Source organism: Typopeltis vanoorti, chromosome 10, assembly GCF_054136105.1.
Source record: "Typopeltis vanoorti isolate ZY-2024b chromosome 10, IOZ_Tvanoo_1.0, whole genome shotgun sequence".
Taxonomy (NCBI): Eukaryota; Metazoa; Arthropoda; class Arachnida; order Uropygi; family Thelyphonidae; genus Typopeltis; species Typopeltis vanoorti.
In genome coordinates, this window is record NC_143558.1 from 87,235,412 (window position 1) to 87,259,683 (window position 24,272).

Sequence of the window (24,272 nt, forward strand, 5' to 3'; positions counted from 1 at the left end):
ATGTAGATTGTTTTCTTTGATATCCAGGGTATTGTAATGGCAGACTGGGTTTCCAGCGGCCAGATGTAAATCAGCAGTATTACCTTGAAGTCTTGACGAAATTGCGCAAATACATGAGAAGGAAACGACCAGAATTGTGGAGAAACAGTTGGATTTTGCACCAGGACAATGTGCCAGCCCACAACAATTTGTCTGTGAAACAGTTTTTAGCTGTGCTTGAGCACCTTGTCGGTGCTCAAGCACAGCTAAAAAAACAGCGAAAAAAAAACAGCTATTCGCCAGACAAGGCTCCATTTGATCTATCTGTTCCCAAAGATCAAGTCAGTGCTCAAAAGAACCCTATTTTTTGTCGGTACAAGATGTGAAAGCAAAAAGACAGAAATCTTCAACAGCCTTTCAGAAAATGATCTGCAGAATTGCTTTAAATGTTGGCAGCATCATATGCAGCTGTTGTCAACTCAGAAGGGAACTATTTTGAAGAAGATCGCAGTTGATTTTCTCAATTTGTTAAATAAAGAGATATAGGCACAGTCTTGTTTTTTCTGTATCAGAGCTTGTGTAAGTTAAGTCCCATATCAGATTTGATATGTTTGCATATCATTTATTGCATGGATGCAATGTGCCCACTGAAATAGAATTAACATTTAGATATTGAAATAACGTGGATATGCAGGAATAATTGATATATTTCATCCATACCCTTTGGATTGTTAAAAAGGTTTTACAGGATTGAGACAGAAGACTTTTTTCCAATACATGACAAGAAGGGAGAGAACAAGGTAGTCATCCCTGGAAGTTGTGGAGTGTGAATTTTGTTTAGACAGTGATAAATGGATAGAATTGGATGCCAGACACAATTGTGAATGCTTTGCTGATGGAGTGCACGAAGCACTCCTTTATCGGTTTAGTAGGTCCTTCCACAATGTGACTGTAGCTCCATGAAGGTGTCCCCTCCCCAGCCATCAGAGAGAGAGAGAGAGAGGAGAGCGTAGCACTGCATTCCAACAAGAATTCCAGGTTCTTTTGCTATGTAGCCAGTTGGAAGAGAAATGATTGACCTTGTTGGTTGGAGATGGTTTTGGATGACAATAGTAGAGCTGATTAATAATTTATTAGGGTATTTCATTCTGGTGAAACAAGTTTTATTCCCAGAAAGATAAGGAAGGTTAATGGATTAGAAGTGAATGAAGAAGAAGATGGATTTCAAATACTTAGTATTAGATGTTAGTAAGACAGTAGGACTAGAATGATTTTACCATGTGTTTTAAGAAAATGTGCTAAGGAACTGACTGTGCAATTTACATACCTGTTTGATGAACAATGGAGTAAGTTTCTAGAGAGTGAAAGGAGGATAAAGTTATGCAATCATGTATACTTCTACCCAGTGGTGGTACAAATGCAATATTAAACTGTAGACTATTTTGTGTTTTTCCTGTGGGTATAAGATTTTGGAAAAATCAGTATGAGCTCACATACAGAATTGGACAGATGAAGGTAATATTATTTATGAAGACCAGCATAGATGGATTTCTTAATGTATCCTTCTGTTTTTAGTAGCCTGGTTGCCTTTCATAAGAAAGCAACAAGAAAAGTGGATGCAGAAAAGCATACTCTGTCATTTGTCTGTATGTGATAGGATGCCATTTAAGATATAGTTACCTCGCAACAAGATAAATTTTCCATACAATATCTTTCTACATTTCTCCTTCAGACTTTCTCATATTTTTGTTTGAAATTTTTTTCAATATGTAATTTTGAAAATATTTCAGATTCTATATTTTATTTTACTTCTTTTAATAACTTTATTTCTATGTTTTATTTCATTGATTTCTGATTTAAATAGTGACAAAATGAAATGTTTACTCTGTAAAATAGAATAATTTAATCTGAATGTAGCACTTTATTATGAAATAGGTTTTTATTAGTATTTAAATCATACTGATATTAAGAAATTAAAGATCACCTGATTTTTTTTTTCAGCATTTAATCTGAACCCTGATATTATCATGATAAAGTGGAATTTTATTGATTGTTAATATACTAATATTAAAAAATGTATGATTACATGAAAGTTCTTACTTTTCAGCATTCATTTAGGACTGTTTTTACGGCGGCACCCAAATGCAAGAGTCATTGCAATTCTTTATGTGGTAAGTATTTGCAATAAATCTTATACTGAATATATACAGTATTGCATATGATATGATATTTTAGGTCAATTAGGCTCCTCTCCCCCATTGCTCATAAATTCCAGGCCTCTAGAACTCACACTGAAGCTATTGAACTGATTATTAAAGTGTTTTAGCAAATATGTCATTCTTAGGCACTACTGTAAAATTAATGTTTTTCTACATGCATTAAAATTCTATCTGGGCCCAGTAGAATACTGTGACTTATTAAGACTTTTTTTTTTTTTGGATTGTAAATTATCCCATCCCATTCTTTTAGTAGTTTCCTAGTTAACCAAGGAGATTGGCTTTAGGGTCAAAGCCAGATAACTGGGAGGAGAACCCACACAGCCTTTAAGGAATATAGAGAACTGACCAGGGCTTGTCATCTAATGTCCAGTCCTTGTTTTCACGTGGTGCCTAGTTAGTAGGTATCCAGTGGGTATTAAATGAAAAAGGATTAGACTGGCAGTTTGGGACTTTGCTGACCAAAGTGTACTTTCTATTGGCTTAAACCAAAAATAAACATCACGATGAGATGATTTCATGCTGGCTGGGGTTATTGCCTGCCAAACAAGGTCCCATGCTGATTTTGGAACAAATGCACTTCAGAAGAACTAAAGATATGAACCATCATCATAATGGAAAAGAAATTTAACTTGTAAAAAAACTGGAAACTATTACATGGGCATAATTGGTGTTACTTACACAAAGAAGACTAAAACAGGTGAGATTGCACTAAATAATAAATATAGGTTGTTATATTGAACATTGAAATCATGGGATATCTGAATTTTAGTGGAAATGTAAATTCAGATATCCCACAAATTAAAAATAAAAAATGAATTTAAAGTTAAGAAGTTGATAATACAGTATTATTTTGCACAGTTGTTAATGAAACATGTTTCTTTATGTGTCACAAGCAAGATGTTTTGAGGTGCTATTTTTATTTTTGTCTTCTTAGGTATAAAATAAATTTATTTACTTAGATATTAGAGCATAATTATAATTTTGTATGGGCTGTCAAAAGTTGAAATGTTGCTGTTTGCATCTAGATAAGCACTGTTAAAAAAAAAAAAAAAAAGAAGAAGAAGAAGTTTCTTCTTCTTATTATTATTATCCCAAGACCTCGTGGAGTCAAAGACTCATCTGGGAGGTCCTTTTATCACACACACACACAGCTCATCATACTGTGTGCCTTGAACACATTCAAACTCCTTGCAGACACCACACTCTCAGGCAAGACATTCCAATCATTCACAACTCTGCACGAAAAAAACCTGCCCCTCACTCCCCTACTCACATCCTCTTTATACAGTTTCCAGGGATGACCTCTGGTTCTCCCACGATCTCCCACTATTTTCTGTAGAACTTCTCCAGCATTGATCCTATGACAACCCCTTACCAACTTATAGGTCTCTATCATGTGCCCCCCCCCCTTCCTCCTCTCCATCAGACTCTGCAAATTACATCTTCTCAATCTTTCCTCATACTCGACATTCCAGAGGTCAGAAACTACCTTAGTCAATCGCCTTTGGACCCTTTCCAACATCTCTTCATCCTTCCAAAAACCAGGTGACCAAATCTGGGCACAATAGTCCACGTGTGGCTTAATCAAAGCCTTATACAATGGAACAAGAATCTCCCTACTTTTGTACGACAGTGTCCTCCGCATCATTCCCAGAAGCCTTTGTGTTGTCCTCACAATTTTGGCTATGTGTCCCATAAATTTCAGATCCTTATCCACTCTCACCCCCAGATCTCTTATTTCTTCCACCTCCAACAATATATCCTCACCAAGCATAAATTCTGCATCCCATCTTTGTTTTCCAAATTTTAAAACCTTACATTTTGCAACATTGAACTCACATCTCCATTTTCGTGCCACTCAATTTATTCAAGTCTTGTAAGGCCACAACATCTTCACTACTTGGTATGATAGATATTTGTGTTTCCTAGGAAGGACCTTCTACAATAAATCTTTTGACTCCATGGAGTCCTGAATAATAATAATAATAATATCGCCACAAGAGAAGTGAGACTCACCTGTAATTCACGTTTTGGAAGTGATTAAAGGAACATTGTTCATCATCATCATCAAATTCCTGCCATGTACCCTCAAGGGGTGTACAGGATATGACAGTACTACATGAAAAAACTACATCATTACTAACTTCCTATCTACAATTTTCCTCCAAATCAGTCTGTTACTTGTCAAGACTCCAACATTATCAGATCTTATATTTCTATCGTCTAAGGCACTTTGTACCGTATCAATCCACCTATATCTTGGTCTTCCTCTGGGTCGTTTTCCTGCCAACCTGGCAGAGAACACTTGTTTTGCTAATCTTTCCTCTCCCATTCTATTTAAGTGACCATACCACCTGAGATTAGCTCTGCTAACACATTCCTGGATGCTGACAATGTCAAGTTCTTTCCTAATATCCTCATTTTTAATATGATATTGCCATTGATGCCATCTGTTCACGCCTCTAATCTTTCTCAGGACTCTCATATCTGCGGTCTCTAGTCTTTGGTCAAGTGTTTTACTTCTGACCCAGCTCTCAGATCCGTAAGTTAAAATTGGTTTGAACACAGTCTTGTATACAGCTAATTTAGTGTTCCGACTAATTTCTTTCTTATTCCATATGAATTTATTCAATTGACTTCCCACGATACCAGCTTTGCTGATTCTGTTGTCTATTTCTATATTTAGTTTACCATCTTCAGTAAAAATTGTGCCTAAGTAGCTGAAATGTTTTACTTGATCCACAGGTTCTCCATTCACAACACAGTTGACATTTTCAATGATTCTGCCTATTTTCATTGTCTTTGTCTTTTTATTGCTGACCTTCATACCATATCTATTACAACAGCTATTCAATTTAGTCAGAGAATCTTGCAGACTTGTAGCGGATTTATTTAGAAGTATAACATCATCCGCATAAAGCAAAGAGCTGACATTAACATCTCCAATTTTGATATCAGGTTTAATACCACATTCCTTCATAATGTGATCCATATAGATAATGAATAACAGAGGGGATAATGTACATCCTTGTCTCACACCAGATTTAACATTAAACCATCTTCCTGTACTTCCTTCAATTCTAACTGCTGACTCACAACTCAAATAAAGACTAAGTATTGCTTGATATAATGCCCCATTGACACCATATAACTGCAGCGTATTGAATAGCTTCTCTCTTGGCACCTTGTCATATGCCTTTTCCAAATCGACAAAACTTAAATACAGATCTTTGTTATATTCCCATGCTTTCTCGACTATTTGTCGTAAAGTGAAGATCTGATCCTGACAGCCTCTATTTGGCCTGAATCCAGCTTGTTCTTCACCAAGCTTTTCTTCCACAATTCTTCTCAACCGTTTCTCAAGTATACTTGCATAGATCTTGCCAGGAACACTCAGTAGGGAAATACCTCTGTAATTCTCACATTCAGTTTTATTTCCCTTTTTATATATGGGTACTATGAGAGCTCTACTCCAATCATCGGGAATTCGTCCCTCTGTCCAGGCTTTCTGAACTATGCAGTGCAGCCACTGTAAGACTCTTATACCACCATACTTCAGCATTTCTGGTCGAATATCATCTACTCCTGCTGCCTTTCCACATTTCAAGCCTTTGATGGCTTTTTCTACTTCAAGTATGGATATGTATTCCTGACTGCATGCCTGGTCAGTGTTTTTTATCACTGTGCTGTCATCACTGCTTGTTTCATTTAGCAGTTTTTCAAAGTAATTACTCCATACTTCAAGGATATCTTTTTCTCCTGTTTTCATTTCACCTTTATCATCTCTAATTCCTTTTACAGCACTCTTTCCTCCATTCCTAAGCTTTTTCAACAACCTCCAGAATATTTTGCCACCTTCTTGATATTTATTTTCTATATTCTTGCCAAAGTCCTCCCATGACTTTTGTTTAGCTAGTTTTACACACTGTTTAGCTTTCTTACATTTGTCTCTGTATTCTGTAAGAGTAAAAGCTGACTTATTTGCCAGGAACTTTTGATATGCTTTCTTCTTTTCCTTCACTGCCTCTTTAACTTCCTGTGTCCACCAGGGAGTTCTGATTTTTTTTATCCTTGCACACAACCTCACCACATGCCTCTCTGGCAGAATCAATCAAGGTTTCCTTCAGAGTTTGCCACTGAATCTCCAAGGTTTGATTCCTGTTCTCAAACTCTTTCATTTTCTTATCAATAATATTTCTGTATTTTAGTCTACAGTTCACATCTGAGAGCTGCTCAACTTTTATTCGCTTTAAAACTTTCTTACATGTTATTCTTTTCAATATGAAATTCACTTTTATCCTGCTCAAGACTAAATAGTGATCACTTCCAATTTCAAATCCTCTGTACACTCTGGTGTCCTGCACCAGGGAGAAAACATCACTATCAACAATAACATAGTCAATGAGACTTTTCTTATTCCTAGCCTCTTCTCTCCATGTGAATATGTGCACATTTTTATGTTGGAACATGGTGTTAGTAATAACCAGTCCATGTCCTGAGCAGAAATCCAACAGATATTTGCCATTATTATTAGCTTTGCTCTTTTCTTCAAATTTTCCCAAAATATTTTTGTATGTCTCACAATCATTTCCTACTCTACTATTTAGATCCCCAACAAGGACCAACTTTTCCTTTTTCATTGTGTCAGTTGCTTTTTCTAAAGCCTCAAAAAATTCCTCCACTTCTACCTTAGTAGAACCTTCTGTGGGACCATAGGCACAAATAAGTCTCATTGTCCAGTTCCCCATTCTCATATTTGCCCACATTACTCTACTTGAGACTGACTGCCATTCAAGAAGATTAGCCTCGTATTTTGTGTTGAATACTATGGCTACTCCTTCTTTTCCTTGATTGTCATTGCCTGAATATAACATTTTGTATTTATTGCTCAGAAAGATCTCACCAGTTTTGGTCTTTTTTGTTTCAGTCACCCCTATTATGTCGATCTGGTACTTATCTAATTCCTCAGCTAGCTCCATTTCTTTGCCATTCAGGCTTCTTACATTGATAGTACCGATCTTTAACTCTGGTGATGTTGAGTTGGGGTTTGTTTTCAGATTTGTTCCAGTAGCTGACTTTTCGCTGTTCGCCCTGGTTCCCTGGCGAAAACAACGGGGGCCTTGTTTAACCGGGCGACGCCCCAGCCGGCATGAAATTTTGTCATGTTGTACCATCATTTTTTATTTTGGTTTAACCAATAAGAATACAATTTGGTCGGCTAAATCCCAAATTGCCAGCCCATCCTCGTTCATTCAGTATCAAAGTAGATACCCAACAGGGTGCACCACGAGAAGGTGAGGATTGGACATTAGGTCAGAAGCCCTGGTCGGTTCTCCGCATTCCTTTAAAGGCTATGTGGAGGTTTCCTCTCAGTTACACAGCTTTGACCCTTAAGCACCCCATTGAACATTGTTAAATGAAGAAATGTTATACATTGTGCTTGTTTCATCACTAAATTATAATTAAGCAACTTTCCTGCACTATGAAAGAACTTTATTGTTATTTTAAACATAGCACTAAAAACAGTAATGGAGGCACACAATGCTGGACTGGAGCAGAAGTTTCTCTATTGTATTTCTGAACTTGCATGGAAGTGAAAAGAATATTCACAGACATCACTAAGCTTTCAGCTGTTTGGAGGAGAAAAGAGAGCACAGCAGGAATAGAATTGTGTAATTAGTTTCTGTTTTCAATATACAAAGATTGAACATAAATCTGAAAAAAAGTTGGAAATGGAAGACAGATAGGAAAAACCTTTGTAAGAGGAATAAGCGAAATTTTTTTATAGTCATAAATTCATATAGGATTTATTCGTTGAAAGTGGAAACTTTGTTTGCCAGGTCATATAGAAATGGGCTGAGTAAACTTTGTGTTGGATTATTTAGGATTCTTAGTCTTAAAGGAGATTTGAACTGTTTCTTTGATTTTAGTTATTTCTTTAGAAGCTTAATATAAATTTGTAAATGTAAATATTAATGTAAATTTGTTCTGAAGTGATAAAACTATTGATAACGTTTACATAATTTATTCATTTGAGAAAAATTCTACCAAAAGGGTTGCAGTTAATACTGCATGAAAACTTGGTGTCAGATCAGCCTGCCCACACGACGCGGAAGCAGCACACACAAACTGTAATGAGAAGTCCTGTCAGTACAGTAAACTTGCAAAACACTTCCTGACTTGAACGTGTTAAGAAGTAATCCTGGAAAAGAAAAAAGCATAGCAACAATTCTAGTACATCAGACAGTAGATGCTGCAAAAGCATACAGAGAAAAATGTAAGAGAGCTAAGCTATGTGTAAAAGTAGCTAAAGAAAAGTCATGGAACAACTTCAGTTAGAATATAGAAGACAGATATCAGTAAGATGGCAAACTGTTCTGGAGGCTGTTGAAGAAAGCTGAGAAATGGAGGAAAGAGTATTGTAAAAGGAAACAAAGATGATTAAGTTTTATGCAAACTGAAGATAAAGATACAGTGGAACCTCGGTTGTTGAACTTAATTCGTTCCCGAAGGCTGTTTGGAAACTGAAACCATTTTCCCATAAGAATTAATGTAAAATGGATTAATCTGTTCCCGAACCCGAGATGATTGTTCATTTAAACCTTTACAACAGTACTTCATGCATAAGATCGTATACAAACATAATGAAAATGCATAAAATCTTACATAAAAAGAATAAACACAATAAATAGATAAAATATAGACGAAAATTGATCGCCTCTTTATTTTTGAGTATTGTACATATCGTTGATTTCGCTATACCGAACTGCATAACAGCATCCGAACACAAACATTTTCATGTTTGGATATGATTTCTTTTTTCATCTCTATCTTGGTTCTAACAATTTTTCTTTTCACTTTGCTGCTATCAGTATTCTTCTGCGGCCCCATGGTGGCTTAATTAATAATAATTTATGAAAAAAAAAAAATCAAGAAAACTCGCTAATTCGAGCAGGTGTCTGCACTGAATGAAGGCTGCCACGTAACTGACGCTTTCCCGCCTTACAGCTCAGCACGCAGAGCACGTGGTTGCCGTTTGCCTGTTCGGAAACCAAGGCGTTTTTTGTTCGGAAAATGTGTTCGGAACCGAATTGTTCAAGAACAGAGGTGTTCGACAACTGAGGTTCCACTCTATCTTAGATGTCTGGAGTAGCAGAAAATCTTCAAAAGGAATCTAAACAGGAATACTTATCAATACTTGGTAGAAAAAAGCTATCAAAAGCCTAAAATGTGGAAAGACAGAGTATATAATATTTGAATGGATATACTGAAATATGGAGGTATAAAAAAAGTGTTGTAGTGGCTACACTGCTTAATTCAGAAGGCCTGGTCAGACAGTTGAATTCCTGATGATTGGAGCAGAGCTCTCATAGTTCACATCTGTTAAAAAAAAAATGTGAAAATTGTAGTGAAATTTCTGTATTAAGTGTTCCAGGTAAGATTTATACAAGCTTACTTGAGAAGAAACCAAGAAAAATTGTGGAATTCAAACTTGGAGAAGAGCAAGCTTCAGGCCAGATAAAGGCTGTCAAGATTAGATTTTTACTTTATTATAAATCATTGAGAAATCATGGAATATAACAAGGATCTACATACTTAAATAGTATAGATCTGGAAAAGACATGACAAGGTGTCTAGAGAAAAGTATTTCAAAATGTTACAGTTATATAGGGTAAATGGAACGTTATGCAGAGCAGTACATAGTCTATATTTAAGTTGTAAATCAGCAATTAGCTGATTTACAACTTAAATATAGACTATTTTAATATAGGCTTAAATATAGACTAAAGGAAGCGCAGGAAGATAGTTTGAAGTAAAATCAGATGTATGAGAAGTGTATGGTATCTGCACTGTTATTCATCATCTATATTGATTTCATTATGAAATGAAGTGGCTGGTATGAAGGAAAGTGGTATTAAACTGATATCAAAATTGGTGATGTTCATCTTAGCTCTTTACTTTATGCAGATGATGTTATACTTCTGAATAAATCCAGCACTAGTCTAAAGATTCCCTGACTAAACTGAATAACTGTTGTAATAAATTTGGCATAAAAATCAGCAATAAAAAAAAAAAGACAATGAAAATAGGGGTGCTTAAGGGTCAAAGCTGCATAACTGAGAGTAGACCTCCACACAGCCTTCAAAGTAATGCGGAGTACCGACCAGGGTTCTGACCTAATGTCCAATCTGTTGGATCCTACTTGTTCTTAATCTATACTTTGGATCCGACATGATCACAATTACGATGGTCTTAACCTAAAAAATAGTTGCTAGTTGATTTCTAATGCAAATATAGAGAAAATTTATATTTATAGACTGCGCCACTCTATATCTGAATTAGTTCAAGAATTGAAGATAAATCAACCCTCAACTATTTCTCCGTAATATATATACTGGCCGAGTATATTTAACTTACTTAATTTTCCCGCTTTGGTTCGAATATTTTATGAATGGTGCAGTAAAAGAGATTCAGGCAAAATACAACTTTTCATTAAGAAAAACAAACATTTCATTTTAAAATCATAAATTTTTACACTTAACTTCAAATCAGTAATTAAGATATCACAATCATTTCAGCTTCTCCGATAAGTATAATCAAACTCTGACAAGATAAATCTGTTATCTCTATATCACAGTCTTTTCATAGTTCCTTAAGTTCCAAATACAATAAAAATTGCAGTAATACCTCTTCATAAACAGACACTTTTAATTTTACACTTCTTTTAATTCTCTGCGATAGTTGCTGTTAACATCAGGGAATTCTAAGATGAAACTCGCACACTTCTCTGAACAGAAATATTAAAGTTGGAATAATCTTACCGTTAATCTTCTTCCTTCATCAACATACATACAAACACTTTTTATAACTGTAAACACTTTTAACAATAAACAGCACTCATTAAAATAAATCTTCTAGCATTAACTGAATTAATTTACGGGCACAATACATATAATCAGATGTTCTTGTATGAAGCACTACTGATTACTCCTGAATTAGGGCAATACACAATAATTCTTTAACTTGGGTTTTTATATGTACAGATGTTCATTCCTCCGGCATTCAAATAATTCTTTAGGCACTATAATTCTAAACACCGCTATCACAACCCTGTTGCCTGTATTTATTCTCTAGTTACTTCTTACTATGCTTCACATCTCAGTGTGTCCTTGAAAGGTTGTCCCTGAAAATAAATCTCAACTAAAGTATCGCTAGTCATTCAGTAGTCACTCAGCTATCTTCCGTTGTTTTATTTGTTATTCAGAAACTTATTAGCTAACTGCTTCTCAACTTGTAGACTTTATTTAGTTGCTCGAGTGACTTGCCGACTCTCTATTATCGCACTGTGATTGCCGAATGCTGAATGCCCGATTTCAACCTAATACCAATCTCTCTCTTATAAATCTCTAATCTCCTAATTAATTAATAATTCCAGCGTTCGTCGCTTATATATCTGTTTTTCCCCCTAAATTGCTTATGTCATTTCTTTCTGGAAATGACATAAGCAATTTAGGAATTGCTATAAATAATATTTATATTTCAATTAATGCGCAGTTAAAATATTGAATACAAATTCTTATAAATTAATATAGTAATAAATAAAATAGCTTAATAATATTTAATACAGTCTTATCACTATTAATACAAATATCTTTGATTAAATAATTAGATATTAGACAAAATTAAAGTAGTTATATGAATATTAAATTGTAAAATAAGTTGTTTACATTAAATAATATTTACAAGTCTAGCGTTTGTGATGGAAGATCATGTTGGAATCTGAAGCAAATAATAATTACTCTAATCTCTACATAATCAGAATCCAACAAATCCTCACCTTCTCGTGGTGCACCCTGTTGGGTATCTACCTGAATAGTGAACAAATGAGGATGGGCTGGCAATTTGGGATTTAGCCAACCAAATTGAAATTCTTATTGGCTTAAACCAAATTATAAAATGATGGTACAACATGACAAAATTTCATGCCGGATGGGACGTCGCTTGGTTAAACAGGACCCCGTTGTTTTCACCAGGGAACCAGGGTGAACAACGAAAAGTCAGCTACTGGAACAAATCTGAAAGCACACCCCAACTCAACATCACCAGAATTAAAGATCGGTACTATCAACATAAGAAGCCTGAATGGCAAAGAAATGGAGCTAGCTGAGGAATTAGATAAGTACCAGATCGACATAATAGGTGTGCCTGAAACAAAAAAGACAAAAACTGGTGAGATCTTTCTCAGCAATAAATACAAAATGTTATACTTACGCAATGACAATCAAGGAAAAGAAGGAGTAGCCATAGTATTCAACACAAAATACGAGGCTAATTTTCTTGAATGGCAGGCAGTCTCGAGTAGAGTGATGTGGGCAAATATGAGAATGCGGAACTGGACAATGAGACTTATTTGTGCCTATGGTCTCACAGAAGGTTCTACTAACTTAGAAGTGGAGGAAGTTTTTGAGGCTTTAGAAAACGCAACGGACACAATGAAAAAAGAAAAGTTGTTCCTTGTTGGGGAACTAAATAGCAGAGTACGAAATGATTGTCAGACATACAAAAATATTTTGGGAAAAGTTGGAGAAAAGAGCAAAGCTAATAATAATGGCAAATATTTGTTGGATTTCTGCTCAGGACATGGACTGGTTATTACTAACACCATGTTCAAACATAAAAATGTGCACAAATTCACATGGAGAGAAGAGGCAAGAAATAAGAAAAGCCTCATTGACTATGTTATTGTTGATAGTGATGTTTTCTCCCTTGTGCAGGACACCAGAGTGTACAGAGGATTTGAAATTGGAAGTGATCACTATTTAGACAATGAAAATAGGCAGAATCGTTGAAAATGTCAACTGCGTTGTGAATGGAGAACCTGTGGAACAAGTAAAACATTTCAGCTACTTAGGCGCGATTTTTACTGAAGATGGTAAATTGAATAAGGGTTTAGACAACAGAATCAAAAAAGCTGGTATAGTAGGAAATCAATTGAATAAATTCATATAGAATAAGAGAGAAATTAATCGGAACACTAAATTGGCTGTATAGAAGACAGAGTTCAAACCAGTTTTAACTTATGGATCTGAGAGCTTAGTCAGAAGTAAAACACTTGACCAAAGACTAGAGACCGCAGATATCAGAGTCCTGATAAAGATTAGAGGTGTGAACAGATGGCATCAATGGCAATATTATATTAAAAACGATGATATTAGGAAAGAACTAGGTATTGTCAGCATCCAGGAATGCGCTAGCAGAGCTAATCTGAGGCGGTATGGTCATTTAAACAGAATGGGCAAGGAAAGATTGGCAAAACAAGTGTTCTCTGCCAGGTTTGGTAGGAAAACGACCCAGAGGAAGACCAAGATATAGGTGGTTTGATAGGGTACAAAGTGCCTTAGACGACAGAAATATAAGATCTGATAATATTCGTGTCTTGATAATTAACAGACTGATCTGGAGGAAAATCGTAGATAAGAAGTTAGTAACGATGTAAATTTTCATGTAGTCTATCATATCCTGTGCACCTCGAGGGTACAAGGCAGGAATTTGATGACGATGAAAATAGGCAGTAACATTGAAAACATCCACTTTATCCTGAATGATGAACGTGTACAACAAGTAAAACGTTTCAGCTATTTAGGCACAATATTTAGTGTAGATGGTAAATTAAATATGGAAATAGACAATAGAATCAACAAAGCCGGTATGGTAGGAAGTCAGCTGAATATATTTATATGGAATAAGAAAGAAATTAATCAAAACCCTAAATCTGTATACAAGATGGTGCAAACCAATTTTAACTTATGGATCTGAGAGCTGGGTTAAAAATAAAACACTTGATAAAGATTAGGAGATTGAATAGGTGGCATCAATGGCAGTATCACATTAAAAATGAGGATTATACCAAATAACTTGCCATTGTTAGCATTTAGGAATGTCTTAATAGAACGGGAGAGAAAAGATTAGCAAAACAAGTGTTCTTTGTCAGGTTGGCAGGTAAAAGACTCATAGGATGACCACCCCCTTAGGGTATATCAGGAATTTGATGATGATGATGATGAGAGAGACGCATTAAAGCTTATATTAGAATTGGAGCTATCAAACTTAGCTCTTTGCTTTGTGCACATCATGTTGTACTCCTAAACACATTATATCATGATAGTGAAGAGTATTAGTTAAGTAGTTGTAATGCGATGATTTTATCTGCTAGATAAATTCATCTATTTAATTGTACTGAATATGTTTTTCATCTTTACATGGTGATCAGCATTCATTATAATAAAAGTCTGACATGATGGCAATAATTACTTTTTAGAGCAACAACTTCAATTTCATATAAACAAAATAATTAGTCAATGTTTTGGCCTTCATATCCAGGCATTGTCTGGAGAATACACACACAAAGATACAGGTTGCATTACAATATATATATATAGTAAGCCATAGTAACAATAATTTCATCAACTGGTGACAGGGCTTGATCGCTGATGATTGGGGAGGGGGAACTACTACATCAAAATAAAAACAGTATTTGTGGTGACAAATATAGGAAATAAGAGCTAAAATTATTGACAGTTAATTGAAAGGGAGATGGTAAATCCCGTCTTATTTTTAGTTTGCTGGTAAAATAGCGTTTCGGCTTATTATCTTAGTAATTATTGACAGTTGTTATCTCCTCAAGTGATAGTTTTCTGAAAAACATGAAACAGAAGCTATGTGCTATCTAGATTCTTGAAATTTTTAAACTGTCATTATTGTGTAGATCAGGATGATTGATCACAATTTCACAGGCTTCCTTAAATTTGCATTCATACAGATTTTTAATATGATGTAAGGAACAAGTTCTTTTTGAATCAGTTTGGCATAGTGTTAAGAGCATGATCACAGAGGTGCAATTTACTGTTTGTCTTCTTTTTTTTTTTCTAGATTGAGGGAATTGCTCATCATATTTCATGGATGTAAGGTAAGTAACAGTTGCACTGGATTCAGTATACCCCAGAGTTGCCTGGGGATCCTTGGAAATGCTGAATATGTTACTAACAGTCCTAAACCTATTTATTAAACTGATTCATTTAGACAAGTGTAATGTTTGAATAATACCAAGGGAATTGGTAGCATTCTCACCAAAACAGAACTACATAGCTGTCAAATCATTAAAAGTTGATTAGGATATTGTTTCATGAAGGTAGACAAAGGTAATTCTACTGCTGTGTTAAAGAGATCAACTTACATCTCATCAAATGTATGAATTAGACTCTGACAGTGACATTTATCATCTTGTAATCTATAGTCCAATCAATAAGATTTAAAAAGAAAACTGCTAAAAAGCTGTAACTACTTTACACATGCTCTCGTAGAATTTATCGTTTTCTCAAAATACATAAACATAATGGCCTACTTTGGCTGACAGTTGAAGTTATTAGACAGTCTTAATATACAAAAAACACAGCACTTCGCAAACAAAATTAAAAATATAATGCTCAGCAGAGATGATTTCTTAGTCTGTTTCGATGTTTTTGATCGTTACTTCATGTGGCAAAATAATTTTAACCTACAGAAAGAAGGTATAGCCATGGGCTCACCACTATCTCCTCTTATTGCTAACTTTTATGGATTCTTTTGAACAGTGTGCTCTACTTTAAAATTTACAGTATGGCCTGATATTTGATAGTTTTTAACACAACTCCCAAACTTTATACACCTTCCTCAGCCATCTGAACGAACAACACAAACACATACAATTTATTATTGAAATTGAAAACCAAAACTCACTTCCAGTTTTAGCTACATTTCTCATGTCTTCCTTCAGATAGTTTCTTCTTCACTCTCTACCACCAGCGTATTTAGATCCGTAACAAGGACCAACTTTTTCTTTTTCATTGTGTCAGTTGCTTTCTCTAAAACCTAAAAAAATTCTTCCACTTCTACTTTATTAGAACCTTCTGTGGGACCATAGGCACAAATAATTCTCATTGTCCAGTTCCCTATTCTGATATTTGCCCACATCGCTCTACTTGATATTGCCTGCCATTCAAGAAGATTAGCCTCATATTTAGTGTTGAATACTATAGCTACTCCTTTTTCCCTGATTGTTATTGCCTGCATATATCATTTTGTATTTATTGTTTAGAAAGATCTCACCAGTTTTTGTTTTTCTTGTTTCAATCATCCCTATTATGTCGATCTGGTTCTTATCCATTTCCTCAGCTAGCTCCATTTAGGCTTCTTATGTTGATAGTACTGATCTTCAACTGTGGTGATGTTGAGTTGGGATGTGTTTCAGCAGCTGAATTTTAGTGTTTACCCTGGTTCCCTGGCAAAAAGAATGGGGTCTTGTTTAACCGAGTGATGCCCTAGCCGGCATTTAATTCTGTCATGTTGTGCCATCGTTTTATATAGTGGTTTAAGCCACTAAGAATACAATTTGGTCAGCTAAATCCCAAATTGCCAGTCCATCATCATTTGTTCAGTATCCAGGTGGATGCCTAACAGGGTGCACCACGAGAAGGTGAGGATTGGACATTAGGTCGAAGCCCTGGTCACTTCTCCACGTTCCTTTAAAGACTACGTGGAGCTCTTCTCTCAGTTATACAGCTTTGACCCTTAAGCACTCCAAGCTCATAAACGTGAATTACAAATTATTAGCAGTATGTTTAGAAACAGCAGCTCTAGCAAATAATAGCATTAATAAAATTCTTCATAAAACTTAAAAATGGAAATAACATAGATTTCACTAAGACAATATCCATTCCATACATTAAAGGGATCTATACAATTACAATCTGCATGCTACCTTTAAATTCCCTACAAAACTGAAAAACATATTCACCATATCCAAGGATCCCCCCCCCCCAATCTGTAGTATACTAAATCCACTGCTCTTGTAGCTTACCTTACATTGCTGAAACAGGATGCACAATTTTGGTGAATTAGACCTCTCTGATTCATGCTCTTAACTCTATACCAAACTGATTCAAAAGGAACTTGTTCGTTGCATCATACTAAAACTTGGTAGGGATGCAAATTTAAGGAAGCCTATGAAATTATGATCACGCATCCTAATGGTGGCCTAAAAATCCCGAGAATATGAATGGCACACATTCAGCCCACATGACTTCTGTTTCAAGTTCTCCAGTAAACTGTCACTTAGGACTCTAAGCAATAATTTTAGCCCTTATTTCACATATTGTCCATCACCAGCACCATTTGGGTTTAATTTGTCTGTTAGTAGTCTTTAGCCAAACAGATAGTAGAATTCTGGCTTTGATGTAGTATTTTCTTTTCCATGAGAAGTCAGGCCAGTAGTGTTAACGGTTTGTCAGATAGTTACTTTAGGTTACTGTGTGTATTGTAATGTAGCTCATCTCTTTGTATGTATATGCATACTCCAGATGATGAACTTGATATGAAAATTGAAACATCAGGTAATTATTTTGATATGTATTAAACTTAACATGGTAGTTGTTTCCATAATTGTATTATAATGAATTTTTAATTGAATGTTTTAGTTCAGTTCACATAAAATATATTGATAGACATAAGTGGTTTACTGCATTAACTCAATCAGGTTCTAACAGAGAACATAATAAAAAATAAATAAATAAAAGTAGAACAAGTACATGGAGTCCAATTGTTACTTTTATTCTTAAATTCACTGAAGCAGTGAATTTATGTAACTGCAGTGATCATTCTATTATCTGAACTTCAAATGACTGAACCTTCAATTAACTAACCCTAGAATGAGTTAGTATGTCAAACGACTTTTGATACAATACCATGTAATTGATCTCCATTTATCCAACTAGCAAATTGCTTTCCTGCTATGGTAGGCAATTAAGGAATTACTGTATAAGACAGAATGAGGTAGCTGTAATGACTGGTGGCTAGGTTAATTAAAATTTATGTGAACGAGTTTCTAATTCAGCATTGTTGAACATGTCAGTAATGTTGTGTCTGTATATGTATATGTGGGGGAGGGAATAATAAAAAAAAAGTATGAAAAATAATGAGAAAATAAGCCGATCATATATGCAAGCTATTATATATATGTTCAGGTGGTGGTAAATTTCATGGTACGCATATCAGTTTGTCCACAGTAGTGATTTGTTAGTATATGGTTCATCTTCTGTTCTGTTTTTGCATTAAGTAAGACGATAAAATTGAACACACACTTGTTAGTAGTTACACTTATATTCAAGTATAAATATAAATTTGAATAATTTATGGACTTCATATCTTTATCACCCTAGATATACTTATGTTTCCTAGTGCAAGGAAACATAATAGTAACTATTATGTTTTTAGTATACTACTCAGCAGTATGTGCTTACTAAATAACTTAAGGAAATTACAACGTACAATAGAATATACATTAAATTAAACTTTAATATATTTCCAATATTTCGGCAACGTCACGTTGCCATCTTCAAAGGAACTTACAACAAAGACGTGCACACAGACACTAAACACAGTAAATGAGAAACGAAGCGAGAAAGCTATGGTTTTCCTAAAAGTCCTGATGGTGCCCCTAGTGGGCTATGTAGGTATTCTTCGCTGCTGGGCTGAAGGTCTCCTGATGTAAGCCTCCCAAATTTGGGGCTGAAACACTCAACGTGCTTTCACTTGTCATAACTTTGCCATTAATCCTAGGAAAATACTGGCCGAGGATATTATGATCCAAATTGAATGCGGTATCTGCCACCTTCCAAACCACATCGCCAACAATATTAGACTGGATGTAGCTTGTGTTCTCTCCAAAGTAAGACCACCAAAAACCAACATATCTAAGGAGTATAAAGTGCTGCATGAAATGAGAAAAAACAAAGAAATAAAGCATGTGTAAAAGCTGCAGAGGCGGTTTTGAAAGAACTCTCAAAAAACGGACTTTCACATGTGTTTAAGAAGTGGACGCAACTGTGGGACAAATGCATCGCTTCTCACGGTAGTTACTTCAGAAAAGACCATGTAAATGATGACGATTAAAGGTAATCTGTTTTCTGTATAAATAAATATAGTCTTATAACTTATTGAACAGCTTACGTATATATCATCACCATCAAATTCCTGCCATGTACCCTCAAGGGGTGTGCAGGATATGACAGTACTACATGAAAAAATTACATCATTACTAACTTCCTATCTACAATTTTCCTCCAAATCAGTCTGTTACTTGTCAAGACTCCAACATTATCAGATCTTATATTTCTATCATCTAAGGCACTTTGTACCGTATCAATCCACCTATATCTTGGTCTTCCTCTGGGTCGTTTTGCTGCCAACCTGGCAGAGAACACTTGTTTTGATAATCTTTCCTCACCCATTCTGTTCAAGTGACCATACCACCTGAGATTAGCTCTGCTAACGCATTCCTGGATGCTGACAATGTCAAGTTCTTTCCTAATATCCTCATTTTTAATATGATATTGCCACTGATGCCATCTGTTCATGCCTCTAATCTTTCTCAGGACACATATCTGCGGTCTCTAGTCTTTGGTCAAGTGTTTTACTTCTGACTAAGCTCTCAGATCCATAAGTTAAAACTGGTTTGAACACTGTGTTGTATACAGCTAATTTAGTCTTCCGACTAATTTCTCTCTTACTCCATATGAATTTATTCAATTGACTTCCCACCATACCAGCTTTGCTGATTCTGTTGTCTATTTCTATATTTAATTTACCATCTTCAGTAAAAATCATGGATAAGTAGCTGAAATGTTTTACTTGTTCCACAGGTTCTCCATTCACAACACAGTTGACATTATCAATGATTCTGCCTATTTTCATTGTCTTTGTCTTTTTATTGCTGACCTTCATACCATATTTATTACAACAGCTATTCAATTTAGTCAGAGAATCTTGCAGACTTGTAGCGGATTTATTTAGAAGTATAACATCATCTGCATAAAGCAAAGAGCTGACATTAATATCTCCAATTCTGATATCAGGTTTAATACCACTTTCCTTCATAATGTGATCCATATAGATAATGAATAACAGAGGGGATAATGTACATCCTTGTCTCACACCAGATTTAACATTAAACCATCTTCCTGTACTTCCTTCAATTCTAACTGCTGATTTACAACTCAAATAAAGAATAAGTATTGCTTGATATAATGGCCCATTGACACCATATAACTGCAGTGTATTGAATAGCTTCTCTCTTGGCACCTTGTCATATGCCTTTTCCAAATCGACAAAACTTAAATACAGATCTTTGTTATATTCCCAAGCCTTCTCGACTATTTGTTGTAAAGTGAAGATCTGATTCTGACAGCCTCTCTTTGGCCTGAATCCAGCTTGTTCTTTACCAAGCTTTTCTTCCACAATTCTTCTCAACCGTTTCTCAAGTATACTTGCATAATTCTTGCCAGGAACACTCAGTAGGGAAATACCTCTGTAATTCTCACATTCAGTTTTATTTCCCTTTTTATATATATGGGTACTATGAGAGCTCTACTCCAATCATCGGGAATTCGTCCCTCTGTCCAGGCTTTCTGAACTATGCAGCCACTGTAAGACTTTTATACCACCATACTTCAGCATTTCTGGTCGAATATCATCTACTCCTGCTGCCTTTCCACATTTCAATCCTTTGATGGCTTTTTCTACTTCAAGTATGGATATGTGTTCCTGACTGCATGCCTGGTCAGTGTTTTTTTATCACTGTGCTGTCATCACTGCTTGTTTCATTTAGCAGTTTTTCAAAGTAATTACTCCATACTTCAAGGATATCTTTTTCTCTTGTTTTCATGTCACGTTTATCATCTCTAACTCCTTTTACAGCACTCTTTCCTCCATTCCTAAGCTTCTTCAACAACCTCCAGAATATTTTGCCATCTTCTTGATATTTATTTTCTATATTCTTGCCAAAATCCTCCCATGACTTTTGTTTAGCTAGCTTTACACACTGTTTAGCTTTCTTACATTTGTCTCTGTATTCTGTAAGAGTAAAAGCTGACTTATTTTCCAGGAACTTTTGATATGCTTTCTTCTTTTCCTTCACTGCCTGTTTAACTTCCTGTGTCCACCAGGGAGTTCTGATTTTTTTATCCTTGCACACAACCTCACCACATGCCTCTCTGGCAGAATCAATCAATGTTTTCTTCAGAGTTTGCCACTGAATCTCCAAGGCTTGATTCCTGTTCTCAAACTCTTTCATTTTCTTATCAATAATCTTTCTGTATTTTAGTCTACAGTTCACATCTGAGAGCTGCTCAACTTTTATTCACTTTAAAACTTTCTTACATGTTATTCTTTTCAATATGAAATTCAATTTTATCCTGCTCAAGACTAAATAGTGATCACTTCCAGTTTCAAATCCTCTGTACACTCTGGTGTCCTGCACCATGGAGAAAACATCACTATCAACAATAACATGGTCAATGAGACTTTTTTTATTCCTAGCCTCTTCTCTCCATGTGAATTTGTGCACATTTTTATGTTGGAACATGGTGTTAGTAATAACCAGTCCATGTCCTGAGCAGAAATCCAACAGATATTTGCCATTATTATAGTTCGCCCACCACTTCTAGGTCCCTTCTTGGCTTTGTGCCAAGAATAGTCGATTCATGCTGAAGGGGAGAAAGAAATGAAGGATGTACGAATTGGTCGCCAACATGCGAAATCACGTGCCTTCTTGTCTGTCGCTGTAGTAGTACTAGCTTGATTTTTGTTGTTCTCTTTTTGCATTATTTTTTTATTATTAATTTGTATATGATGGATCCAGTACAGTCAACAAGTTCTATTGTTACACGTTTCAGTAGCTCTTGCAAAAGAATATTGAATAATGTGCTGACATTCTGCGAAAAAGAATCGTCAGAAGGCCGTCTTCTTGTTCCCCTTTCTCAAGTCATAAAACATGCAAGTGCAATTGCGGGCGTATCGGGGTCGACTGTTAAAAGAATTCGTAGGGAATCAAAAGGTGAAGGTAAGCCAAAATTTAAATCTCCTAAAATAAAGCGCCAGAGAAAGAAAACCATCGAAACCGTAGCTTTGAATGATTTTGATGTAGACGTTATAAGAACTATTCACAAATTTTACGTGGTCGAGAAAAGAGTGCCAACTGTTCCGAAATTGATTCCTGTGCTTAAAGAAAAAATTAATTTTTCTTGGAAAAGAGAAACTTTAAGGAAAATACTTCATGAAATCGGATTTTGTTTTAAAAAGTCCCAGAATAAAAGGAAACTTATCATGGAGCGAAGTGACATTGTTTTATCTAGAACGCAGTATTTGAGAGCAATAAGACGTTTCAGGGAGGAGAAAAGACCGATTGTATATCTAGATGAAACTTGGATTGATAGTAATTTAACTTATGGAAAATGTTGGCAGTCTAAAGAAGAATGTGGAGTGCTACAAACCGGAAATGCCTCGCGGCGCATAATAATTTTGTATGCGGGTGGAGAAATGGGTTTTTTAGCTAATTCAAACTTACTATACAAGGCCAATTCAACTATTGGAGATTACCATGGGCAAATGAATTCTACGATTTTCGAAAAGTGGGCAGAAGAAAAACTGATTCCAAACCTTCCTAAAAATGCTGTTGTTATAATTGATAACGCTTCATATCACTCTATTCGATTAAACAAAGTTCCAAATTGGTCTAATAAGAAGCAAGTTCTTATGGATTGGCTCTCTGCAAATAACATTTCTCATTCCCCAGATATGCCAAAAATTGAATTGCTTAATTTGGTCAAAAGAAACTCGCCCACAACTAAACTATTTAAATTCGACACGATGCTCAAAGAGCATGGATTTCTAGCTTTGAGGCTACCACCATATCATTGCGATATTAATGCTATTGAGTATGTTTGGGCAGAAGTGAAAAGTTTCATTCGCCATCGCAACGTAACTGGGGATATTGACATGTTGAAACTTTTTAAGCTTTCAGAACAGGCGATTGAAAGTATTACAGTTCAAAAGTGGGGAAAATATTGCTCTCATGTCACCTCATTGGAAAATATATATTGGGATAGAGACGGAATTATCGAAGAATTGTGCGAACCTTTGGTGATCAGTTTAAGTGAAAGTGATGGCGGTTCGGACACCGATTCAGATGACTCTGAAGAGTAAAAGAATTTGACAATGGTATATTTTCCAACATTTTTTTGCATGCTATTGAGAGTCACAACAACTCATAAATAATTAATCAGTTTAGGACATTAAAGTGCCTCAGTTCTCTCAACGGTAAGTTTGGAATATCTAAGTTCATTTGAAATAATTTCTGTTTTTCTGTATAATTCTTTTTATTTTATAGAACTTTCTTAAAAATAAACTTAGTTACGTTTTTGTTTTATGCTATAGCTTTTTTAATTTTATTAACACTCTACGTACATTTTTCCAACTGTTATACAAGCAAAATAGTTACAGTTTAAAAACAGCAATGTTCGTAAAAGAAAAGCTAAATTTTCCGACCTGTAATAATAAAAAACTCAGTTTGTTTATTATTACATCCCAGAGGACAGACTGATTACCTATTATCGGAATGGATTCTCCTTTTTCTGACATGCGCAGAAGTGTCGAGGGACCTCAAATCGGTGGGCGAACTATATTAGCTTTGCTCTTTTCACCAAATTTTCCCAAAATATTTTTGTATGTCTCACAATCATTTCCTACTCTGCTATTTAGATCCCCAACAAGGACCAACTTTTCCTTTTTCATTGTGTCAGTTGCTTTTTCTAAAGCGTCAAAAAATTTCTCCACTTCTACCTTAGTAGAACCTTCTGTGGGACCATAGGCACAAATAAGTCTCATTGTCCAGTTCCCCATTCTCATATTTGCCCATATTACTCTACTTGAGACTGACTGCCATTCAAGAAGATTAGACTCGTATTTTGTGTTGAATACTATGGCTACTCCTTCTTTTCCTTGATTGTCATTGCCTCTGCTGAAGTCCTCACGTACTAAGATTCTTCTGGAATTGTACAGTTCATATTGTTATACTAAGATTTTCTTCTGGATTTGTACAGTTCAGGTTGCTATTGAATGTTCCAAAAAAAAAAAAAAAACTTCACAAGTCTGCTATTGAGATTTTTCTTAGTGGTTGCTATGAAAGTTGCAGATGGGACCTCC

At 35.4% G+C, this 24,272-nt stretch overlaps 1 protein-coding gene across 2 annotated transcripts in view; it reads left to right on the forward strand.

The window, feature by feature from the left end:
* Window positions 1–24,272, forward strand: part of LOC150102568 (golgin subfamily A member 5-like) — a 358,953-nt gene that overhangs the window by 321,063 nt on the left and 13,618 nt on the right. Inside the window, exons 13-14 of one of the 2 annotated variants that reach the window (XM_090399729.1) lie at window positions 2,087–2,150; window positions 15,129–15,165. In XM_090399729.1, coding sequence (XP_090255855.1) covers window positions 2,087–2,150; window positions 15,129–15,164 — 100 coding nt within the window. In that variant the 3' untranslated portion in view covers window position 15,165. The remainder of the gene's footprint in view (window positions 1–2,086; window positions 2,151–15,128; window positions 15,166–24,272) is intronic. The other variant, XM_090399728.1, reaches the window with a different exon arrangement.